This window comes from Odontesthes bonariensis, chromosome 8 (genome assembly GCF_027942865.1).
Source record: "Odontesthes bonariensis isolate fOdoBon6 chromosome 8, fOdoBon6.hap1, whole genome shotgun sequence".
NCBI classification, from domain to species: Eukaryota; Metazoa; Chordata; class Actinopteri; order Atheriniformes; family Atherinopsidae; genus Odontesthes; species Odontesthes bonariensis.
In genome coordinates this window covers 39,983,470-40,007,571 of record NC_134513.1, presented here as the reverse complement: position 1 = coordinate 40,007,571, position 24,102 = coordinate 39,983,470, and the positions used below count along the sequence as shown (strand labels likewise).

At 48.1% G+C, this 24,102-nt stretch overlaps 2 protein-coding genes across 2 annotated transcripts in view; one reads left to right on the top strand and one right to left on the bottom strand.

Annotated features, from left to right (window-relative positions):
- The first annotated feature begins 1,914 nt into the window (after nucleotides 1–1,914).
- On the top strand, nucleotides 1,915–16,005 carry irf5 (interferon regulatory factor 5). Its single transcript, XM_075472406.1, has 9 exons — nucleotides 1,915–2,111; nucleotides 4,195–4,386; nucleotides 4,870–5,056; nucleotides 11,305–11,330; nucleotides 11,428–11,455; nucleotides 11,530–11,856; nucleotides 13,326–13,715; nucleotides 15,075–15,193; nucleotides 15,276–16,005. Exons 2-9 carry the CDS (start codon nucleotides 4,213–4,215, stop codon nucleotides 15,462–15,464), a joined length of 1,440 nt encoding a protein of 479 aa, XP_075328521.1. The 5' UTR covers nucleotides 1,915–2,111; nucleotides 4,195–4,212; the 3' UTR covers nucleotides 15,465–16,005.
- A 449-nt stretch (nucleotides 16,006–16,454) lies between these two features.
- LOC142385680 (transportin-3) overlaps nucleotides 16,455–24,102 on the bottom strand; it is a 29,337-nt gene continuing 21,689 nt past the window's right edge. The window contains exons 19-23 of the mRNA XM_075472405.1: nucleotides 23,787–23,943; nucleotides 20,726–20,893; nucleotides 20,541–20,653; nucleotides 19,746–19,829; nucleotides 16,455–17,034 (exon numbers count right to left, since the gene is read on the bottom strand). Coding sequence (XP_075328520.1) covers nucleotides 19,769–19,829; nucleotides 20,541–20,653; nucleotides 20,726–20,893; nucleotides 23,787–23,943 — 499 coding nt within the window. The 3' untranslated portion in view covers nucleotides 16,455–17,034; nucleotides 19,746–19,768. The remainder of the gene's footprint in view (nucleotides 17,035–19,745; nucleotides 19,830–20,540; nucleotides 20,654–20,725; nucleotides 20,894–23,786; nucleotides 23,944–24,102) is intronic.

Below are 24,102 nucleotides of genomic sequence, written 5' to 3'. Positions count from 1 at the left end.
TGTGTTTCCTGAAAAACCTGAAAAAATTACTTATGCGATTATTTTAGGAAGGTGACGATATTTGAAAAGATATTTGTAGCCTACTTTGATCATGAATAAGTTGAAATTGACTGCATGTGAGTTAAACTATCTAAATGTAACTCCATGCTCCTCCACTGTTTCATTGTGTGTGTGCGTGTGTTTTTGTGTGTGTAGATTTAACATGACTGGGCCAAAACGGACATGGCAGCAAGTCAAAGTGAAATATAAGAACATCATGCAGAATGGTAAGTCCCCTGACAAATACTTAACAAGTGTACTTTTTATTAAGAATGTGCCTGCCCACACATTGCCTGTACTGTGCATTAATTGGTTTAACATCTTATCATTTCAGATGGTCTGCAATGCTGACTATTTGTTCAGTAATGTTGTGGCAAAGTGGCCCGGCTCGGTCCACGACTCCCGAGTGTTTCGGAACTCGGAGATCTATCGGCGCCCATCACAAGGTGAGCCACAGAACCTCTATTGATAACCACTTTTAACATCATGGCTGTGTTAAGACTGTCACTACTTATGAGGTTGTGATGATAACATTTTGTATTCACAGGTGAATTCCTGGGTGTATTGCTGGGTGACAGAGGGTACGCCTGCCAGCCTTTTCTGCTCACTCCATTTGCAGACCCTCTGGAGGCACAACTGGCATACAACCATGCCCATGCTAGAACAAGGGCCCGGATAGAAATGACATTTGGCCTACTGAAGGCACGCTTTCAGTGTCTGACCCACCTGAGAGTCAGCCCAGACAGGGCATGTGATATCACTGTGGCCTGTGCTGTCTTCCACAATGTGGCCTGCCTGAGAAAGGAGAGGGCCCCCAGAGTGCCAGCTCTCATAGACTGGGACATTCCTGCCATCTTCCCGGATGACGACTGTGGTCGGCTGGTCAGAGACCAATATGTGTTAAATTATTTTAATTAATATGCATGTTGTTGGGCCTGCAATGGCAGAGGAATTTGTGTTAGGTTTTTGTGCTGTATAGGCAAGGCAATTTTATTTGTATAGGCCATTTTTACAAACAGTTTGTCTCAAACTGCATGCTTTGATTCTGTGCTTTCTGTCTTGTAGAGCACTATGTGACTTCAGTTTTGAAAGGAGCTGATGGTTTACTTGCTTTGATTCATCCTTGTTCAATAAAGGAACATCATGGTACTCTCTAATGTGTATTTATATTTATATGGTGATGTACTTTATGTGTAGTCTGTGGGAAACTAAATTATCTAGTGGTTCATCTAAAATCATATCTAAAATGATTGTAATTAATGATCTCAAATGTTTCAATGATAGTGGGTATAGTTAAATGTTTTAACAATATGTTCTAGGCAGTGGAATAAATATTGGTTTCCATTTGTGGCGACCGCTGACTGAGATAAGGAATGAGATTAAATAGATCCTGGAACTTAGCCTGGTCTGGAGCAGGCTAGCTTCACAGAATAAATCTCCATGGTAACTTAGGTCTGAACATATCCCACTTCCCTCTATCCCACTTTTGTGCAACCGGATCACGGATAAATTGATCCAGGATAGCCAACATATCCCGGCTTAATCCCTTATCCTATTTTTGTGCAACGGGCCCCAGGTGAGCTGGGCTGTTTATATGGAAGATGTCACACACCGGAAACAGCTGCCTTCACAATAAAACTTTTTCTGGAAACTATTCAAAAAATCAAACCCCTGAAAACACTCAAAACAAAACTATGCAGCAGAATTAATGAGATGTGTCAGTATTTGTTAATTAAAAACATACTTCAGTGCTTTTAAATTTCCCTCTGAACAAACAACAGCAGAAGTAAACAAAAACAAACAACAGAAGTCTGAACTGAGGCTTTTATTTTGCTGACAGGAAGTAGTTGTCGTTCAGTCTGACTTGACGTCATGAGATTGACAAACGGCTTTCCGTCTCCTCGCACTTTTCTGCTGCGCGGTTTGTTTCCGCCCTTGTTTGTGGTTGTTTGTTTGTTTGTTGAATTGTTTGTCTGTTTGTTGACGTCACCGTGACCTGAAGAACTCAAATCTGTACACGCGGCTCTCTCCCACGCCGCGTGGAGTCCGATCCAGAACCAGGACCAGATCAGGTGAGTCCATCATTAGAACGGGCGCGCGGGTAGTCTAATCCGCGAGCCCGTGACTCCATTAGATGCACGAGTGTGAATGAAAAGAGCTGTTTGATCTGATCAGAAATCTGAACGAGAGCTTCTGGGACTTCCCAGAAGTTCAAGGAACAAAAACTCCAAGGAAAAACCCCAGAGTGACCGGTTAACCGGTTAACTAATGGGTTAACCGGGTTAAGCTGTTAAACTGAGTGGATGTTAACTCAGAGGATGACAGCTGGGCTGGGAGGCCGCAGATGTTTGGGTCTGGTTCTGTGTCAGATCAGATCCAGTTTGATCAGCAGAATATATCACATGATTATTCAGTCAGATAACTGATGGTCCAGATGGAGTCCCGAAGGTTTTTGACTCCGTTTTTGGACCTAGTTGGTCCCAGAGACCCGCTGCAGGTTCCTGAACCTGAACCCTTCATTTCAGTAGAGGGCTGATGGTGGAGCCGATACGGGTAAGATTCAGATTCTGATAAGAACCCGTTTGAGTTTCCACCACCCTGAACCCGTCTGGACCCTCGGACAGAACTCCGAGGTCCCTTGGAGGACCACAGAGACGGTTGGTGTCTGAATGTTCTGACGTTAAAACCATGTTCTTCTTCTTTTGCTGTTAAATTATAAAGAACTAATTTAACTGAACTGTGAGGTCACAGCGCTCTCAGGGATTGGTCCTCTGAAGGTCACATGGGTCAGGGTAAAGGGCATCGACCTGTGGAAGCGCCTGATATTAAACTGATCCAGTACATGAGTGTTTTTACTCCGTGTTACTGCGTCTGTGTTTCCCGTAGAGCATTATTGTTATTATTGTTGTTGTTGTTGAAATGTTTTCTTTGTTTAGCACCTTTTAAAGATAAATATCACAGTTTTTAGCAGCTTTTTCATCTAAAATTGAAAGCTGAGTGGAAAGTTACCCCAAGGTTCCTGATGGGGGACCCAGAGTTTCCCTGAGCTGAGACACAGATCTGTGGGGCTCAGACAAGGACTCTGTTTTCTCTTCATTAAGGTGGAGAAAGCTGTCAGACATCCAACTTTTAACAGAGTCTTAGCAGCTGTGAAAGATCAGCAGCTCAGAAACATCTTAAAGAGAAATACAGCTGAATGTCATCTGCATAGTGAGAGGATATGTCCTTAAAGCTGCCGTCGGCAGGTTTTCAAAATTGCGAGTCTAAAGTCGGAAAATTCGAACTGATACAACTTTCAGGTCCCTCCCCCTCTGTGGACGAGGTTGTGCACGTGCGTTCACACCAGTGTGCGCGCACACAAGCTGGGGGCAGACTCACGCTCAGCATGGAAGCATTGACAGGTAGCGATTCCTCCACCCTAACGTGATTGGTTAAAAACAGCAGGGAGCGCTCGATTTTTGCAAGCACGATCACAGGCTTTAGAGGGAGCTACAGAATTTGGGATTTTTCCTAAACAGCCTATTTAATATTCTACTTCCAGAATCCCATGACAGTTCAAGCTAATATGGCTAAAAAAAAGTTGCCGACGGCAGCTTTAAAGAGGGAGCAGATATAACAGGAACAATAGAGGCCCCGGAACTGAACCCTGTGGGACACCGAAGGAAAGAGATGTGGAAGAGGAGCAGTGCTGAGTCAGCCCCAGAAAATGATGGTTCAGATAGATCTGAGGGGAACCACTCCAAAGCAGACCCTAATGCACCCACCCAGTATTTCAGCCTGTGGGGCAGAATGTGACGGTCTGCAGGATCAGAGGCACAGGTCCAGTCCAGCATCAGCAGACAGACCATCCTCCTGCTACACTGAGCATCAGGAGGTCTCTGAGACTCTAAAAATAGCTGTTTCGGTAGGATGAGCTCTGCTGAATCGGCACCTTTTCGAAAATCTTAGCAAGAAAAATGTAAAATTGAGAAGAATCCAGTAGGAATCCAGGAGGATCCAGTTTGGGATTAGAGTGGGTGGACAACAGCTTTCTGAAAAAGAACACCAGTGAGGTGTTGGTTCCAGTGAGCATACAAATAAAGTGGATCTTTATTATTATTAAAGCAGGTGGTCTGTCTGTTGGAGGTTCTGACCCGTTGTGATGTCCACCCACAGCTCCCAGCCTCAGCAGTCATGAGCGTTCAGTCCCGGAGGATCCGCCTGAAGCCCTGGCTGCTAGCTCAGGTGAACAGCAGCAGGTACCCGGGTCTGCAGTGGCTCAGCCCGGACCACAGCCTCTTCCAGATCCCCTGGAAGCACGCCACACGCCACACGCCGGTGTCGGACGAGGAGAACACCATCTTTAAGGTTTGATGATGTCAGGTTTTGGATTTAAACGTCTGAAGTGGTGTTTATGAAACCTTTTTCAGGATGAAGTCCTGACCTGAGGACCCTGATCTGCTCCACTTCCTGCTGAACCTTTCTGAATAATTGAAGATTATGTCACTTCCTCTTTCACAGCTCGCTTCTTCCTCTTTTGAACTGACTCAGACGTTAGGTAAAGCTGACAAAGATCAGACAGAGTCAGGTCCAAACGTCAGCCCATCTGATGCTGCTGGCTCAGAACATGTCGGGTGGGCCTGGCTCCCCCCTGCTGGAACATCACGTTCTCTGTTCAGTTTCAGCTCAGTGACAGTCAGCCGACCCGTTTCAGAACTCTGAAGTAGGAACAGAATCCGACTCTGAGCGTGAGCAGGAAGGCACATGATCCTGGTTCCCCAAACCACTCTGAAACCCGCCCCCGGCCAGCTGCAGAGGACGGTAACGTTCTCCCTGCCTTCTGTCTTACAGGCGTGGGCTGTGGAGACCGGTAAGTACCAGGAGGGCGTGGACGAGCCCGACCCCGCCAAGTGGAAGGCAAACCTGCGCTGCGCTCTGAACAAAAGCCGCGAGTTTCAGCTGAAGTACGACGGAACCAAGGAGACGCCGGTTCAACCGTACAAGATCTACGAGGTGTGCGAGCAGTCTGTGAACACAGGTGAGTACACGCCTGGGCAAACTCACGCTGTTTGGGTCTGTACCAATCAGATTAACTTCCTGTTAGTCATGTGACCGCCCTCTGACATCAGATTAACTTCCTGTTAGTCATGTGACCCCCCCTGACGTCAGATTAACTTCCTGTCAATCATGTGACCGCCCTCTGACATCAGATTAACTTCCTGTCAGTCATGTGACCGCCCTCTGACGTCAGATTAACTTCCTGTCAGTCATGTGACTGCCCTCTGACGTCAGATTAACTTCCTGTCAGTCATGTGACCGTCCTCTGACGTCAGATTAACTTCCTGTCAGTCATGTGACCGCCCTCTGACGTCAGATTAACTTCCTGTCAGTCATGTGACCGCCCTCTGACGTCAGATTAACTTCCTGTCAGTCATGTGACCGTCCTCTGACGTCAGATTAACTTCCTGTCAGTCATGTGACCGCCCTCTGACGTCAGATTAACTTCCTGTTAGTCATGTGACCGCCCTCTGACGTCAGATTAACTTCCTGTCAGTCATGTGACTCCCCTCTGACGTCAGATTATCTTCCTGTCAGTCATGTGACCGCCCTCTGACGTCAGATTAACTTCCTGTCAGTCATGTGACCCCCCTCTGACGTCAGATTATCTTCCTGTTAGTCATGTGACCCCCCCTCTGACGTCAGATTATCTTCCTGTTAGTCATGTGACTGCCCTCTGACGTCAGATTAACTTCCTGTCAGTCATGTGACCCCCCTCTGACGTCAGATTAACTTCCTGTCAGTCATGTGACCGCCCTCTGACGTCAGATTAACTTCCTGTCAGTCATGTGACCGCCCTCTGACGTCAGATTAACTTCCTGTCAGTCATGTGACCGCCCTCTGACGTCAGATTAACTTCCTGTCAGTCATGTGACCGACCTCTGACGTCAGATTAACTTCCTGTCAGTCATGTGACCGCCCTCTGACGTCAGATTAACTTCCTGTCAGTCATGTGACCCCCCTCTGACGTCAGATTAATTTCTTGTCAGTCATGTGACCGCCCTCTGACGTCAGATTAACTTCCTGTCAGTCATGTGACCCCCCTCTGACGTCAGATTAACTTCCTGTCAGTCATGTGACCCCCCTCTGACGTCAGATTAACTTCCTGTCAGTCATGTGATCCCCCTCTGACGTCAGATTAACTTCTTGTTAGTCATGTAACCTCCCTCTGACGTCAGATTAACTTCCTGTCAGTCATGTGACCCCCCTCTGACGTCAGGTTAACTTCTTGTTAGTCATGTAACCTCCCTCTGACGTCAGATTAACTTCCTGTCAGTAATGTGACCCCTCTCTGACATCAGATTAACTTCCTGTCAGTCATGTGACCGCCCTCTGACGTCAGATTAACTTCCTGTCAGTCATGTGACCCCTCTCTGACGTCAGATTAACTTCCTGTCAGTCATGTGACCGCCCTCTGACGTCAGATTGACTACCTGTCAGTCATGTGACCGCCCTCTGACGTCAGATTAACTTCTTGTCAGTCATGTGACCGCCCTCTGACGTCAGATCAATTTCCTGTCAGTCATGTGATCCCCCTCTGACGTCAGATTAACTTCCTGTTAGTCATGTGACCCCCCTCTGACGTCAGATTAATTTCCTGTCAGTCATGTGATCCCCCTCTGACGTCAGATTAACTTCCTGTTAGTCATGTGACCCCCCTCTGACGTCAGATTAACTTCCTGTCAGTCATGTGACCGCCCTCTGACATCAGATTAACTTCCTGTCAGTCATGTGACCGCCCTCTGACGTCAGATTAACTTCTTGTCAGTCATGTGACCGCCCTCTGACGTCAGATTAATTTCCTGTCAGTCATGTGACCGCCCTCTGACGTCAGATTGACTTCCTGTCAGTCATGTGACCCCCCTCTGACGTCAGATTAACTTCCTGTCAGTCATGTGACCGCCCTCTGACGTCAGATTAACTTCCTGTCAGTCATGTGACCGCCCTCTGACGTCAGATTAACTTCTTGTCAGTCATGTGACCGCCCTCTGACGTCAGATTAATTTCCTGTCAGTCATGTGACCCCCTCTGACGTCAGATTAACTTCCTGTTAGTCATGTGACCCCCCTCTGACGTCAGATTAATTTCCTGTCAGTCATGTGATCCCCCTCTGACGTCAGATTAACTTCCTGTTAGTCATGTGACCGCCCTCTGACGTCAGATTAACTTCTTGTCAGTCATGTGACCGCCCTCTGACATCAGATTAACTTCCTGTCAGTCATGTGACCGCCCTCTGACGTCAGATTGACTACCTGTCAGTCATGTGACCCCCCTCTGACGTCAGATTAACTTCCTGTCAGTCATGTGACCGCCCTCTGACGTCAGATTAACTTCCTGTCAGTCATGTGACTGCCCTCTGACGTCAGATTAACTTCCTGTCAGTCATGTGACCGCCCTCTGACATCAGATTAACTTCCTGTTAGTCATGTGACCCCCCCTGACGTCAGATTAACTTCCTGTCAATCATGTGACCGCCCTCTGACATCAGATTAACTTCCTGTCAGTCATGTGACCGCCCTCTGACGTCAGATTAACTTCCTGTCAGTCATGTGACTGCCCTCTGACGTCAGATTAACTTCCTGTCAGTCATGTGACCGTCCTCTGACGTCAGATTAACTTCCTGTCAGTCATGTGACCGCCCTCTGACGTCAGATTAACTTCCTGTCAGTCATGTGACCGCCCTCTGACGTCAGATTAACTTCCTGTCAGTCATGTGACCGTCCTCTGACGTCAGATTAACTTCCTGTCAGTCATGTGACCGCCCTCTGACGTCAGATTAACTTCCTGTTAGTCATGTGACCGCCCTCTGACGTCAGATTAACTTCCTGTCAGTCATGTGACTCCCCTCTGACGTCAGATTATCTTCCTGTCAGTCATGTGACCGCCCTCTGACGTCAGATTAACTTCCTGTCAGTCATGTGACCCCCCTCTGACGTCAGATTATCTTCCTGTTAGTCATGTGACCCCCCCTCTGACGTCAGATTATCTTCCTGTTAGTCATGTGACTGCCCTCTGACGTCAGATTAACTTCCTGTCAGTCATGTGACCCCCCTCTGACGTCAGATTAACTTCCTGTCAGTCATGTGACCGCCCTCTGACGTCAGATTAACTTCCTGTCAGTCATGTGACCGCCCTCTGACGTCAGATTAACTTCCTGTCAGTCATGTGACCGCCCTCTGACGTCAGATTAACTTCCTGTCAGTCATGTGACCGACCTCTGACGTCAGATTAACTTCCTGTCAGTCATGTGACCGCCCTCTGACGTCAGATTAACTTCCTGTCAGTCATGTGACCCCCCTCTGACGTCAGATTAACTTCCTGTCAGTCATGTGACCCCCCTCTGACGTCAGATTAACTTCCTGTCAGTCATGTGATCCCCCTCTGACGTCAGATTAACTTCTTGTTAGTCATGTAACCTCCCTCTGACGTCAGATTAACTTCCTGTCAGTCATGTGACCCCCCTCTGACGTCAGGTTAACTTCTTGTTAGTCATGTAACCTCCCTCTGACGTCAGATTAACTTCCTGTCAGTAATGTGACCCCTCTCTGACATCAGATTAACTTCCTGTCAGTCATGTGACCGCCCTCTGACGTCAGATTAACTTCCTGTCAGTCATGTGACCCCTCTCTGACGTCAGATTAACTTCCTGTCAGTCATGTGACCGCCCTCTGACGTCAGATTGACTACCTGTCAGTCATGTGACCGCCCTCTGACGTCAGATTAACTTCTTGTCAGTCATGTGACCGCCCTCTGACGTCAGATCAATTTCCTGTCAGTCATGTGATCCCCCTCTGACGTCAGATTAACTTCCTGTTAGTCATGTGACCCCCCTCTGACGTCAGATTAATTTCCTGTCAGTCATGTGATCCCCCTCTGACGTAAGATTAACTTCCTGTTAGTCATGTGACCCCCCTCTGACGTCAGATTAACTTCCTGTCAGTCATGTGACCGCCCTCTGACATCAGATTAACTTCCTGTCAGTCATGTGACCGCCCTCTGACGTCAGATTAACTTCTTGTCAGTCATGTGACCGCCCTCTGACGTCAGATTAATTTCCTGTCAGTCATGTGACCGCCCTCTGACGTCAGATTGACTTCCTGTCAGTCATGTGACCCCCCTCTGACGTCAGATTAACTTCCTGTCAGTCATGTGACCGCCCTCTGACGTCAGATTAACTTCCTGTCAGTCATGTGACCGCCCTCTGACGTCAGATTAACTTCTTGTCAGTCATGTGACCGCCCTCTGACGTCAGATTAATTTCCTGTCAGTCATGTGACCCCCTCTGACGTCAGATTAACTTCCTGTTAGTCATGTGACCCCCCTCTGACGTCAGATTAATTTCCTGTCAGTCATGTGATCCCCCTCTGACGTCAGATTAACTTCCTGTTAGTCATGTGACCGCCCTCTGACGTCAGATTAACTTCTTGTCAGTCATGTGACCGCCCTCTGACATCAGATTAACTTCCTGTCAGTCATGTGACCGCCCTCTGACGTCAGATTGACTACCTGTCAGTCATGTGACCCCCCTCTGACGTCAGATTAACTTCTTGTCAGTCATGTGACCGCCCTCTGACGTCAGATTAATTTCCTGTCAGTCATGTGACCGCCCTCTGACGTCAGATTGACTACCTGTCAGTCATGTGACCCCCCTCTGACGTCAGATTAACTTCTTGTCAGTCATGTGACCGCCCTCTGACGTCAGATTAATTTCCTGTCAGTCATGTGACCCCCTCTGACGTCAGATTAACTTCCTGTCAGTCATGTGACCCCCCTCTGACGTCAGATTAATTTCCTGTCAGTCATGTGATCCCCCTCTGACGTCAGATTAACTTCCTGTTAGTCATGTGACCCCCCTCTGACGTCAGATTAACTTCCTGTCAGTCATGTGACCGCCCTCTGACGTCAGATTAACTACCTGTTAGTCATGTGACCCCCTCTGACGTCAGATTAACTTCCTGTTAGTCATGTGACCGTCCTCTGACGTCAGATTGACTTCCTGTCAGTCATGTGACCCCCCTCTGACGTCAGATTGACTTCCTGTCAGTCATGTGACCCCCCTCTGACGTCAGATTAACTTCTTGTCAGTCATGTGACCGCCCTCTGACGTCAGATTAACTTCCTGTCAGTCATGTGACCCCCCTCTGACGTCAGATTAACTTCCTGTCAGTCATGTGACCGCCCTCTGACGTCAGATTAACTTCTTGTCAGTCATGTGACCGCCCTCTGACGTCAGATTAACTTCCTGTCAGTCATGTGACCGCCCTCTGACGTCAGATTAACTTCCTGTCAGTCATGTGACCGCCCTCTGACGTCAGATTAACTTCCTGTTAGTCATGTGACCCCCTCTGACGTCAGATTAACTTCCTGTTAGTCATGTGACCCCCCTCTGACGTCAGATTGACTTCCTGTCAGTCATGTGACCCCCCTCTGACGTCAGATTAACTTCCTGTCAGTCATGTGACCGCCCTCTGACGTCAGATTAACTTCCTGTCAGTCATGTGACCCCCTCTGACGTCAGATTAACTTCCTGTCAGTCATGTGACCGCCCTCTGACGTCAGATTAACTTCCTGTTAGTCATGTGACCGTCCTGACGTCAGATTGACTTCCTGTCAGTCATGTGACCCCCTCTGACGTCAGATTAACTTCCTGTCAGTCATGTGACCGTCCTCTGACGTCAGATTGACTTCCTGTCAGTCATGTGACCCCCCTCTGACGTCAGATTAACTTCTTGTTAGTCATGTGACCGTCCTCTGACGTCAGATTTACTTCCTGTCAGTCATGTGACCCCCCTCTGACGTCAGATTAACTTCTTGTCAGTCATGTGACCGCCCTCTGACGTCAGATTAACTTCCTGTCAGTCATGTGACCGCCCTCTGACGTCAGATTAACTTCCTGTTAGTCATGTGACCCCCCTCTGACGTCAGATTAACTTCTTGTCAGTCATGTGACCGTCCTCTGACGTCAGATTGACTTCCTGTCAGTCATGTGACCGCCCTCTGACGTCAGATTGACTTCTTGTCAGTCATGTGACCGCCCTCTGACGTCAGATTAACTTCCTGTTAGTCATGTGACCCCCCTCTGACATCAGATTAACTTCCTGTTAGTCATGTGCCTGCCCTCTGACGTCAGATTAACTTCCTGTTAGTCATGTGACCGCCCTCTGACGTCAGATTAACTTCCTGTTAGTCATGTGACCGCCCTCTGACGTCTGCCTCTTCTTATTTCAGATGGTGCTGAGGATGATGACGAGGAGGTAAGGAAAAGTGTGTTGTAAACAAACAGCTGTTATTTTTCTGATCACCAAACTGACTTGAACTTTACCCCCCACCCCACCCCACCCCACCCCACAGATGCCCAACCTGATGGACCTGACGATCAGTAAGTGACGGATTTTAATCAGTGTCGCCACGAAGATGCTGTGACTGCCACCTGATGATGTCATGTCTCCTCAGACCCCCGGATCAGTGAGCCAGCCCCCTTTGCCTCCTTCAGCTTGTCCTCCAACGGGACATTTGAGCCTTCCCAGGTGATCTCTATGCCTCTGCTGCCATTGACCTCCGACCCCCAGGCTCAGACTCAGATGGTGGATCAGGGCGGCTTTGTCCGATCCGTCAGGCTCCCAAACGGACTCCAGGACCTGAACGCGCTGCCCTCTACAACTGCCACCACTCACCAGGTACCAGACCTGATGGAGGCCAGCAACATGGGTGCAGTCCAGAACCAGGAGGATGCTGAGAACCAGCAAGCGTGCAAGTACGACCTGCTGAGCAGCATCCCATGTGAGTATGACCTCTGAGAGTTCAGATCAGTTTGTGCTTAAAGAGTCATGGTCCAAGCGACTCTTTAAATGGAAAAGAAACTATTCTGTCCAACTCATTTTAACTGAATCCAAATCCGTTTCAAGGGTTAACCGAACTATATGCTTTATCAAAAAGGAAAGTTTTAAGCCTGATCTTAAAGGTAGAGAGGGTGTCTGCTTCCTGAAGCCAAACTGCCAGTTTGGGAGGCTTTAACTGAAGGCTCTGCCTCCCAAACTGGCAGCTGGTTCCACAGAGAGGGGCCCGATAACTGAAGGCTCTGCCTCCCAAACTGGCAGCTGCTTCCACAGAGAGGCGCCTGATAACTGAAGGCTCTGCCTCCCAAACTGGCAGCTGGTTCCACAGAGAGGGGCCTGATAACTGAAGGCTCTGCCTCCCATTCTACTTTTAGAAACTCTGGGAACCTCAAGTAAACCTGCAGTTTGGGAACGAAGTGCTCTGTTAGGAAAATATCTTACAATGAGATCTTTAAGATATGATGGAGCTCGGTCATTAAGAGCTTTATATGTGAGGAGAAGAATCTTAAATTCTATTCTGAATTAAACAGGGAGCCAATGAAGAGAAGCTAAAACTGGAGAAATATGATCTCTCTTGTTAGTTCTCATCAGAACTCTGGCTGGAGCATTTTGGATCAACTGGAGGCTTTTCAGAGAATATGTGGGACAGCCCAATAATAAAGAAGCCAAGGAAATACCATGTAGAGTAACTATATAGCTAGACAATTTCTCCCTGAAACGCTCAGGTCCAAAGATAAAGACTTCAGTTTTGTCTGAATTTAGCAGCAGACAGTTCTGAGTCATCCAGGTCTTTATGTCTTTAAGACATGCTTGTAGTCTGACCAACCTATTGGGTTCATCTGGTTTTATAGATAAGTACAACTGGGTATCATCAGCATAGCAGTGGAACTTTATGCCATGCTGTCTAATAATGTTACCTAATGGAAGCATGTATAAAGTGAAAAGAATCAGTCCAAGCACAGAACTCTGAGGAACTCCATGACTTACTCTGGTGTGTGAGGAAGATTCTTCATTTACAAGAACAAACTGAAATCTATCAGATAAATATGACTTAAACCAGCCTAATGTAGTTCCTTTAATCTTAAAGGTGGAGGGAGTGGAATCTGTCCTTCATTCACACACAAATAATTAAAGATTAACACATTTATATAAATATTAATGATATTGAAGACCTGGACGTCAGGACCTGAACCAGGATTCCTGGTTCTGGTTTGGAACTTGGGGTAGGTCTCTGGATGGTTTGCCGTAGCAGCAGGACAACTGGTTCTGTTGGTGTTCTCAGGGGGTGCGGGACTCCTGTCCCATCCAGTTTGGGTTTTCATGAGCAGAACTCAAACTGATGTTGTTCACCTTTGACCTTTCCCGTTGCCATAGTAACCCCAGTAACCCATCCTCTCCCTATCATTGTCATAGTGACAGATCTGGACCTGAAGTTCCAGTATAGGGGCAGAACGATGGGCTCCCTGACGGTCAGTAACCCTCAGGGCTGCCGGCTGTACTTTGGACACCTGGAGCCGACCCCCGAGCAGGTGGACCTGTTCGGACCGGTCAGCCTGCAGCAGGTTCTGTTCCCGAGCACGGCTGAGATGCAGAACCAGAAGCAGCGGTTCTACACCGATGCCCTGCTGGACGTGATGGACCGAGGTCTGATCCTGGAGATCGTGGAGCAGGACATCTACGCCATCCGGCTGTGTCAGTGCAAGGTGTTCTGGTCCGGTCAAGGCATGCCAGAGCAGGGCCCGCCTAACCCAATGGAGAGGGAGAGGAAGATCCGAGTATTCAGCCTCAACGACTTCCTGCAAGGTTAGATTCAATTCAGTTCAATTCAGTTTATTTCAGGCCAAATCACAACAAATGCCACCTCAAGGAATTTCAGTAATCCAGTCCAATTCAAGCCAATTAGAATCCAATTAATTGAAATTATAATTCCAATGAAATCCAGTTAATTCAATTCAAAATTAGTCCGTTCCATACAAAACCAATTAAGGAAACTATTTTCTAGCTAAGGAACCCAACAGATTGCACTGAAACTTCTCTCTGATCCAATCCCCCGTCCTGAGCTGCCTGAGGCGACTGTGGAGAGAAAAAACTCCCTTTAACAGGAAGAAACCTCTGGCAGAACCAGAACCAGGAAGGGCGGCCATCTGCCTGGAGCAGCTGGGGGCTGAGAGGACAGAAAAGAGGGGACAACGAGCACCGTAACACCAGACCAGGGATACCTGCTGAGAGAAACACAAGTTAATGACAACAAGGATGTCACATGTACATGGAGAGGAAAGAGAGCAGAGGGAGGAGAGGTGCATCAGGCTGGGCCAGCAGGCTGGGCCTATAGCAGCACCATCTAGAGTAACTGTATAACCAGACAGTTTCTCCCTGAAGCGCTCAGGTCCAAAGATAACGACTTCAGTTTGTCTGAGTTTTGAAGCAGAAAGTTCTGAGTCAACTGGACAGAAGCCGTCTGAATACAAATCAGGTTCTAAAGATACTTCTAAAGCTGCTGTACTTGATGATACATCACTGATAATAGTGGGAAGGATTCCATTATTCTTCTCTCTGATAGAAATAATTTTATTGATAAAGAAGCTCATGAAATCATCACTGCTGAGAGTTAAAGGAATAACTGGCTCAGCAGAGCTCGGACTCTTAGTCAGACTGGCTACAGTGCTGAAGAGAAACCTGGGATTGTTCTTATTCTCTTCTATCAATGATGAATAATAAGCAGTTCTGGCTTTACGAAGGGCTTTCTTATACGTTATTAAACTATCTTTCCAGACTAATTGAGACTTCTAAATTAGAGGAACGCCACTGTCTTTCCAGCTTTCTTGCAGTCTGCTTTAAAGCACGCAGCTGTGAATTATACCAAGGAGCCAGCCTCTTCTGACTGATTACCTTACTTTTCAGAGGGGCAACATTGTCCAGTGCTGTACGCATTGAAACTATAGTGCTGCTGGAGTAAAGTTTAGGTTACTGTCCTCTAACTCTTTAAATCTGGTTACAGCTTCCTCTGATAGACACCTTCTATATGTACGTTTCTTCTCAGAAGCTGTAAAGTCAGGTAATGTAATCCCAAAGGTGATCAGAAAATGCTCAGATAAGACAGGGTTAACTGTTCAGATTCCGACTGAGGTTGCTGTGGTTCACCAGAACTTATTCTGTCCGCAGGGCTGATTCTGTTCCAGAAAGGAGAGGCGCAGAACCCACCTCCCTTTGAGATCTACTTCTGCTTCGGGGAGGACTGGCCCGACCGGAAACCCAAAGAGAAGAAGCTCATCATCGTCCAGGTCAGACAAATGTTTTCTCTGCTCTTAGCCCCGGTTCTGGTTCTGGCTGTCCTGTAACAGGGGGTTCTGGTGTCGGCCTTAGGTTGTTCCTGTGGTGGCCCGGATTCTGACAGAGATGTTCTCCGGAGAGCTGAGCTGGTCCACTGACAGCATCCGGCTCCAGATCTCCAACCCGGACGTGAAGGACCAGACAGTGGAGCAGTTCAAGGAGCTGCAGAGGCTGCTTCAGAACCAGCACATCCAGGGGCCCTGGACCCCCAGCGGACACTGAGCAGAGCCTCAGAGAACTTTGTCAGGGAGATAAACGTTCTGCCACACCATCAGCTCCAGAACAAGGACCCACCTTCCTGTTCCTGTACTCTGAAGTGGGCCTTTAACTCCTGACACCCAAGTTCTGATTATTTCACTGTTGAACAGATTCTGGATCTGAAACATGGTCATGTTTAAATGTAAAACATCTGTAACTGTTTGAACCTTAAAGCAGGTAAACGGTCTCAGGTGGCTCCTCTTGCTCAACCCGCTCCACCCAGGCAGCAGGGCGGTGTGACACCTATGCATGAACACAGGTGGTTCTGGTCCTTTTCAGCCGAGCTGTTGCACATGTTTTATATCTCAGCACAGAACCAGCTGACATCATTGTAGCTCAGTGACTCCAAACGAGGAAGAATAAACTGAAATAACTTTATAAAAGCTTCAGCTCCAACTGAAAATCTCAAATCTGTTCCTAAAGGTTCGACATGATCGTTGACGTGGCTGTTCTGACATCTCAGTGCGTTCAGGATTTCAATAAATGCCGCCGCAGTATTCTCTCACCTGCTGTCAGTCTGTTATTCACCTGCTCACATCGTGTTTGATTCCTCAACATGTAAGACCCACTGAGGTGAAGTCAGATGGGATTAAAGCCACTTTCCTACATTTCAGCTCCACTTTTTATACATCATTTCAGGATAGTTTGTTCTCTAATGAAGGTTTATGTTTTAATGAGCGGCCCAGGCCGTCGGGCATTCTGGGATCATCATAAAAACAACAGGAGGTCGTCAAGTGACCACAAAGAGAAACCAGTTTGTCCAGAAGTCCCAGCAGAGGGCCGTCTGCAGGTAAGCTCCTCACAAAGGTGACATCACCTGATCACATGGTGTCGGGTTACACCGGGACTCAGGTGTGACATGAACAGAAATCTCAGGTTACTGGTTCTAACAGGTCTTTGGGTTCTGGTTCTGGAACATGAACCCATGAATAAGTGTAAACACGGAACCAGAACTTTGTTGTTTCAGTTGTTTATTGTTTACAACAAAGCTACATCACCAGTGATGTCACGGTGAGAGTCTCCGCCCCATTCCCCAGAGTTCACTCTGTCTCATTTTATGCAAAAACAACTAAAATTAAACCAAAGTTAAAAAGGTCAAAGGTGACGCCAAATTCTTCAGCATTACGCCTCTTCACGCCGCCGCTCAGCCAAGAGCATCATGGGAAAATTTTGGCTCTTTTTATGGCACGGACAAAAAAACATCACGACCAAAGTCCCAAAAATAAATCTCTTAAAAACTGTTGACCAGGCACGTCCTCGGATTCATCACCCCTGAAGATCCAACAGGACCGACCCGCATCAGTCATTAGGTGAACTTCCCCCAGTCCTGGCCCCGCCCACCACTACCTGCTGCAGGTACGGTCAGGTCAGGTGGGGTGGACTCAGTCTGTCTAATCAGTCTTCTCTCCATCAGTGAGTCAGAGTCACATTCAAAGTCCTCTATCCTCCTTTTCTTCTTCATCCCTTTGGATCCTCGTCTGCAGTCGCAGCTTTTTGCCGTCACCTCTGAATGTTGGTCAACTAAAGATTTAACCTGAAGAAGAAAATACCTGCGTTAACACCTGTAGGACACACCTGACAGAGAAAACCAGTCTGAGGGGTTACCTGTGTGTAGGGTTACCAGTCTGAGGGGTTACCTGTGTGTAGGGTTACCAGTCTGAGGGGTTACCTGTGTGTAGGATTACCAGTCTGAGGGGTTATCTGTGTGTAGGGTTACCAGTCTGAGGGGTTATCTGTGTGTAGGATTACCTGTGTGTAGGGTTACCTGTCTGAAGGGTTATCTGTGTGTAGGGTTACCAGTCTGAGGGGTTATCTGTTTGTAGGGTTACCAGTCTGAGGGGTTATCTGTGTGTAGGGTTACCAGTCTGAGGGGTTACCTGTGTGTAGGGTTACCAGTCTGAGGGGTTACCTGTGTGTAGGGTTACCAGTCTGAGGGGTTATCTGTGTGTAGGGTTACCAGTCTGAGGGGTTATCTGTGTGTAGGGTTACCAATCTGTAGGGTTACCAGTCTGAGGGGTTATCTGTGTGTAGGGTTACCAATCTGTAGGGTTACCAGTCTGAGGGGTTACCAGTCTGAGGGGTTACCTGTGTGTAGGGTTACCAGTCTGTAGGGTTACCAGTCTGTAGGGTTACCAATCTGTAGGGTTACCTGTGTGTAGGGTTACCTGTCTGAGGGGTTATCTGTGTGTAGGGTTACCAATCTGAGGGGTTACCAATCTGTAGGGTTACCAGTCTGAGGGGTTATCTGTGTGTAGGGTTACCAGTCTGAGGGGTTACCTGTGTGTAGGGTTACCAGTCTGAGGGGTTACCTGTGTGTAGGGTTACCTGTGTGTAGGGTTACCAGTCTGAGGGGTTACCTGTGTGTAGGGTTACCTGTGTGTAGGGTTACCAGTCTGAGGGGTTATCTGTGTGTAGGGTTACCAGTCTGAGGGGTTACCTGTGTGTAGGGTTACCAGTCTGAGGGGTTACCTGTGTGTAGGGTTACCAGTCTGAGGGGTTACCTGTGTGTAGGGTTACCAGTCTGTAGGGTTATCTGTCTGTAGGGTTACCAGTCTGAGGGGTTATCTGTGTGTAGGGTTACCAGTCTGAGGGGTTACCTGTGTGTAGAGTTACCAGTCTGTAGGGTTACCAGTCTGAGGGGTTATCTGTGTGTAGGGTTACCAATCTGTAGGGTTACCAGTCTGAGGGGTTATCTGTGTGTAGGGTTACCAATCTGTAGGGTTACCAGTCTGAGGGGTTACCTGTGTGTAGGGTTACCAATCTGTAGGGTTACCAGTCTGAGGGGTTACCTGTGTGTAGGGTTACCAGTCTGAGGGGTTATCTGTCTGTAGGGTTACCAGTCTGAGGGGTTACCTGTGTGTAGGGTTACCAGTCTGAGGGGTTATCTGTGTGTAGGGTTACCAGTCTGAGGGGTTACCCGTGTGTAGGGTTACCAATCTGTAGGGTTACCAGTCTGAGGGGTTATCTGTGTGTAGGGTTACCAGTCTGAGGGGTTACCTGTGTGTAGGGTTACCAGTCTGAGGGGTTACCTGTGTGTAGGGTTACCTGTGTGTAGGGTTACCAGTCTGAGGGGTTACCTGTGTGTAGGGTTACCTGTGTGTAGGGTTACCAGTCTGAGGGGTTACCTGTGTGTAGGGTTACCAGTCTGAGGGGTTACCTGTGTGTAGGGTTACCAGTCTGAGGGGTTATCTGTGTGTAGGGTTACCAGTCTGAGGGGTTACCTGTGTGTAGGGTTACCAGTCTGAGGGGTTACCTGTGTGTAGGGTTACCAGTCTGTAGGGTTATCTGTCTGTAGGGTTACCAGTCTGAGGGGTTATCTGTGTGTAGGGTTACCAGTCTGAGGGGTTACCTGTGTGTAGAGTTACCAGTCTGTAGGGTTACCAGTCTGAGGGGTTACCTGTGTGTAGAGTTACCAGTCTGTAGGGTTACCAGTCTGAGGGGTTACCTGTGTGTAGGGTTACCAGTCTGAGGGGTTATCTGTGTGTAGGGTTACCAGTCTGAGGGGTTACCAATCTGTAGGGTTACCAGTCTGAGGGGTTATCTGTGTGTAGGGTTACCAGTCTGAGGGGTTACCTGTGTGTAGGGTTACCAGTCTGAGGGGTTACCTGCGTGTAGGGTTACCTGTGTGTAGGGTTACCAGTCTGAGGGGTTACCTGTGTGTAGGGTTACCTGTGTGTAGGGTTACCAGTCTGAGGGGTTATCTGTGTGTAGGGTTACCAGTCTGAGGGGTTACCTGTGTGTAGGGTTACCAGTCTGAGGGGTTACCTGTGTGTAGGGTTACCAGTCTGTAGGGTTATCTGTCTGTAGGGTTACCAGTCTGAGGGGTTATCTGTGTGTAGGGTTACCAGTCTGAGGGGTTACCTGTGTGTAGGGTTACCAGTCTGAGGGGTTATCTGTGTGTAGGGTTACCAATCTGTAGGGTTACCAGTCTGAGGGGTTACCTGTGTGTAGGGTTACCAGTCTGAGGGGTTATCTGTGTGTAGGGTTACCAGTCTGAGGGGTTATCTGTCTGTAGGGTTACCAGTCTGAGGGGTTACCTGTGTGTAGGGTTACCAGTCTGAGGGGTTACCTGTGTGTAGGGTTACCAGTCTGAGGGGTTATCTGTGTGTAGGGTTACCAGTCTGAGGGGTTACCTGTGTGTAGGGTTACCAGTCTGAGGGGTTACCTGTGTGTAGGGTTACCAGTCTGAGGGGTTATCTGTGTGTAGGGTTACCTGTGTGTAGGGTTACTCATGTGTAATCTTACCTGGCGTTGTGTGAAGTTTGCAGCTATCGAAACAGTCTGGTGAACTCTCTGATGGCCCAGCACACCTGCTTACACTCCTCCGCACTGCACACAAGAAAAGAACAAAACAATCCTTTGTACAGGCTAATCTCTCTTTTGGTGTTGGGACAAACGTTGCTATGGTAACAACCATGGCGTTAACCATGAGCCTGTTTGGTTTGTGTGTGTTGTTCTCTTATAAAACTGTCTTCATTAAAAAAAAACTGTCAGGTTTGAACTGAAACTTTTCTGTTGGAGCTCAGACATGTTTCTCAGCCGAGTTTCCTCAGCCGAGTTTCCTGTAAACATAGAAGTTGCCTGATTTCAGACATGTCTGAACTTGCTCCCTCTGGGCTCCAGTTCGTCTTCGTTCTAACTTCAGATGGGCGAGTCTCAACAAAAACACGTCCGTTGTTTTAAGCTTTAATTCTGCCCCTGAATGCCTCACTGTCGGCCTGTGGTGTCCCTGAATGCCTCACTGTCGGCCTGTGGTGTCCCTGAACGCCTCACAACTGCTGGCAGCTAGGTGAGTCACAGCCGGAGCATTTATGGACTTTCTGAGTGGGTGTTTGTCAGTTTTCGAAGCGGTTTCAGTTTGTCTGGTTTGAACTGATTATCTGAGCATTTGATCAGTGGAAGGACACAGGCTGTAAATGCTTCAGCTGGTAAATCTGATTGTCCGTCTGTGAGCCAATAAGCAGCCGCACAGCTGCGTGCTCTAAGTGTACTCAGTGTTCAGAGTGGCGTGGAAGGTTTGGACCAGGAGTCATGCCTCACCTGGTCACCTGTTTGTGGAAGTCTGTCAGCTGTTTGTGCGTGACGGTCACAGCTCCTCCTGACGTCTCCTTCGGTAACGCTTTCAGAGCGTTTTCTAACCAGCGGCAGAACATCTGAAACAAAGGTGAGAGGTCAGCAGCGGCTCCAGGTGACACACCTGAGCAGGCGTCAGCAGGCGTACTTACGGGCCGGTCGAACAACATGATCTCCCACAGCACCTCAGCGACGTCAGGCAGCGTGTACGGCGGCAGACAGAAGCAACACGACTGCATCAACTGGCTGACCAGCTGCTGGCCGTGCTGCTCCATGGCCTGACCAATCAGACGCTTCCTCACCTCAAAGTCCTCCTCGTGCTGCAGACGGACAAACAGTTTACACACAGTCATTTGAGTAAAACCCTCCCACCGGCCCCAACCCTAACCCCAACCCCAACCCACCGGCCCTAACCCCAATCCTTCCCACCTGCCCAAACAGGACGGAGACGGCCCAGACCCGCCTCACACACATACACATCCTACACAACACACACCTTTCTCACCACCACACCTCATACCATTTGTCTCTGCCTTTTCACACCAAATCACTGGTTTGCATAGAATAATCAAACATAACTTTTCCAGACTACAGTCCCAACACCCGGCCTTCAGGAACCACCAGATCATCTCAGCCTAGAGGAAACACAAAAGCCTTCAATCCATCCTCACAAGATCCAAATACTCAGACCATAGACCCATACCCCAACCCAAACATAACCACCATTACAGAAATAGGAAATTCATCCACAACCCACATCTTGATACTAGGGATGTTAACCGATGACCGTATGACCGATGGTTGACCGAATCAACGTTGTCCGGTTAGAATTTTTCTGCCGTCGGTTTAAAAAAAAAAACTCACTATATCTTTAGAAATGTTATGTGAGCCTGAGCCATCCCACGATGGAAGAACAACCGCAGCAGAGCTCACGTAGAGCCCTCCTCAGAGGTCCTCTCTTACACCGGTTGCAACTTGTACGCCGTACATGACGGGTCCTGTCTGCGCAGTTTAAAAAAAATCGCCACTATTAACCTAAATAAAGCCAATGTGGCTGCGTGTGGACTACAACATAATAATAATTGTAACACTGTAATGGCAAAAGACACAAGACTAACTTAGCCTACTTGTTGTGATATATTCATCTGTACTTAAATAGCAAGACGACAGGAACTTATTGCAAAGGATTTTGTGCAGCATCTAGCTACGCCACAGAGCCTGTTGGCATTCGGTAAGTTTTTTTTTTTAACGAAGTCATTGGTTAACCTACTTTCCTGTAACACCGCCAAATGAACCGTTCTCTGTTTGTGACTTTGTAACGGGGGCTTTTAACAGCCCGAGTTCGGTGCCGCGTTTGAATCGTGTTTAAAAAGTACCGTGACTGGAAGGGCGCCGTTGTGCGTAATGTGTGGCTGTGCGTGTCTGCGCAGGCACAGCAATTATTTTTCTACCCAAAACCCTTAATTCCTCCACAAGTACGCCTAGAACTAGTGGTCAATGATTGGGGAAAATGTATAATACCAAGGGCACGAACCAACATTAATTGTGTGGTGGGAGCCTAACCAGTCGGCAGAGAAAGACGTGCGACAGGACACAGATATCATAAATGGCACTTATAGAATTTTCGGTGACCGACTTTAATCGACTAATGAGGCTCAGTGGTTGGTCAAGACTTTTTTTCAATTTCGACATCCCTACTTGATACAGCATTTCCCATCCTAGGCTCTTTATCCATCACCACCACCAACACAGTTTACATCATTACATGCACACTCTGCCACAAACACTACATTGAAGAGACAAAACACTCCATCCACACCCGCCTCTCCCAACACCTCTATAATATTGGGGAAGGTCGACTCACCACCCCCCTGGTCCAACATTTCCAGCTACATTCACCCACCCACCTGATTATATCCGGTCTACAGAGCAACGCCCGTTGGACTTGTGGGCAGAGGAAGAGAGCGGAGAAGGCTTGGATTCACAGGCTTGGGACCACCGTGCCGGGAGGACTCAACGATGAATGACAGCCAACTCCCACCGGCACCTCCTGGCACAGTCATCCCAGGCCTGGGCCTGCATTTTATCTGACCACGCGGATCCCAACATTTTTTAACCCACCACATAGCAGAGGGGATAGAGCCCCTGGTCTGTTAGACGGCGGACCGGGATTCGATTCCCCTCCACAACAAGATGTTTTAATTTTTAACCTTAATTTTAAATTTTCTCATCAGATCTTATAGGTAGGACTAGGGGACCCTTTGTTACTAACTTTCACTACTATATTACTGTGTGTGTTATATTGTGTGGTTTTCTCGCACTTTTTTATTATTAGCACTTATTTTCCAGCACTTTATACTAACCCACAAGCACTTATGGGTCCCCTACTCCTCCTCTTGGTATCCCCCTTTAATTTATTTATTTATAGTATTTTTTACTCTTTTGCATCTATTTTTTTTAAACATTCTTATCTTTTATTTTAATTTTACCTTTTTATTTTTTTTAATTTTAAAAGCTTTTTTTATATATATATATTTCTTAATCTTATTTTTAACAATAAAAATAACCATTACATAAGACCGAATACACTGTAAGGTACACCCTTGAACCCTTTTCTTTTCCTTTTTAAATGATTTTTGGGATCCGCGTGGCCTGGACCAGGGGTGGGCCCGGCGGCGCGCCCCCTCCAGGGTGTGCTGCTGCTGGGCCACATCCCGGCATTGTTAGATGTCGACCCCCGCAGGCCCCTCTCGTTCCTCTGCCCTGGTGCTCTGCCTGGGGATCGAACCCTGACCTCTGGTGGGGGAGACCACTTGTTTTACCCCTTCACCATCTTTCCCCACAGTTCAGTAGGCCAGTGCACATGATTTTAACCCAAACCCATAACCCTAACCCACCGGCCCTAACCCCAACCCTTCCCACCGGCCCAAACCCTAACCCCAACCCCAACCCCGACCCCAACCCTAACCCTAACCCTAACCCAACGGCCCCAACCCTAACCCCTCCCACCGGCCCAAACCCCAACCCCAACCCTAACCCTAAACCCTAACCCACCGGCCCAAACCCATCTGAGTAAAACCCTCCCACCGGCCCCGGCCCCAACCCTAAACCCAAACCCAACCCCAACCCTAAACCACCGGCCCTAACCCCAACCCCAACCCACCGGCCCGAACCCCAACCCTAACCCTTTCCTGTTCAGTTCTGTAGACTCACATCGTTGGAAATGCCAGTGTGGATGAGGTCCCGCACGAACTTCATGACGCTGCAGTTGGCGTCTCGGTGGTCCAATGAGGTGGCAGCGATGGCGCATTGGATGATGTGAACGATGATGCTGCTGCTGAGTAGAGTGATGGGACTCCTCTGGACAAACCTGCACACAGGGAGACACCAGAGACATCAGAGACACCAGAGACATAGACACCAGAGGCATCAGGTGAACGTGAGCTGCAGTTAAAGCAGAGGGAGGAGGGATGGCTGCTGGCAACAGAAACCAGATTAGACCAGGTGGAGCTGGAACTGTGTTAAACTG

Bases quoted from the DNA above. Each gene is read 5' to 3' on its own strand.
- irf5 (XM_075472406.1), top strand. From the start codon at position 4,213: ATGAGCGTTCAGTCCCGGAGGATCCGCCTGAAGCCCTGGCTGCTAGCT. The intron at 4,387-4,869 runs GTTTGATGATGT...TCTGTCTTACAG, and splicing joins AGGAGAACACCATCTTTAAG to GCGTGGGCTGTGGAGACCGG. The intron at 13,716-15,074 runs GTTAGATTCAAT...TTCTGTCCGCAG, and splicing joins CCTCAACGACTTCCTGCAAG to GGCTGATTCTGTTCCAGAAA.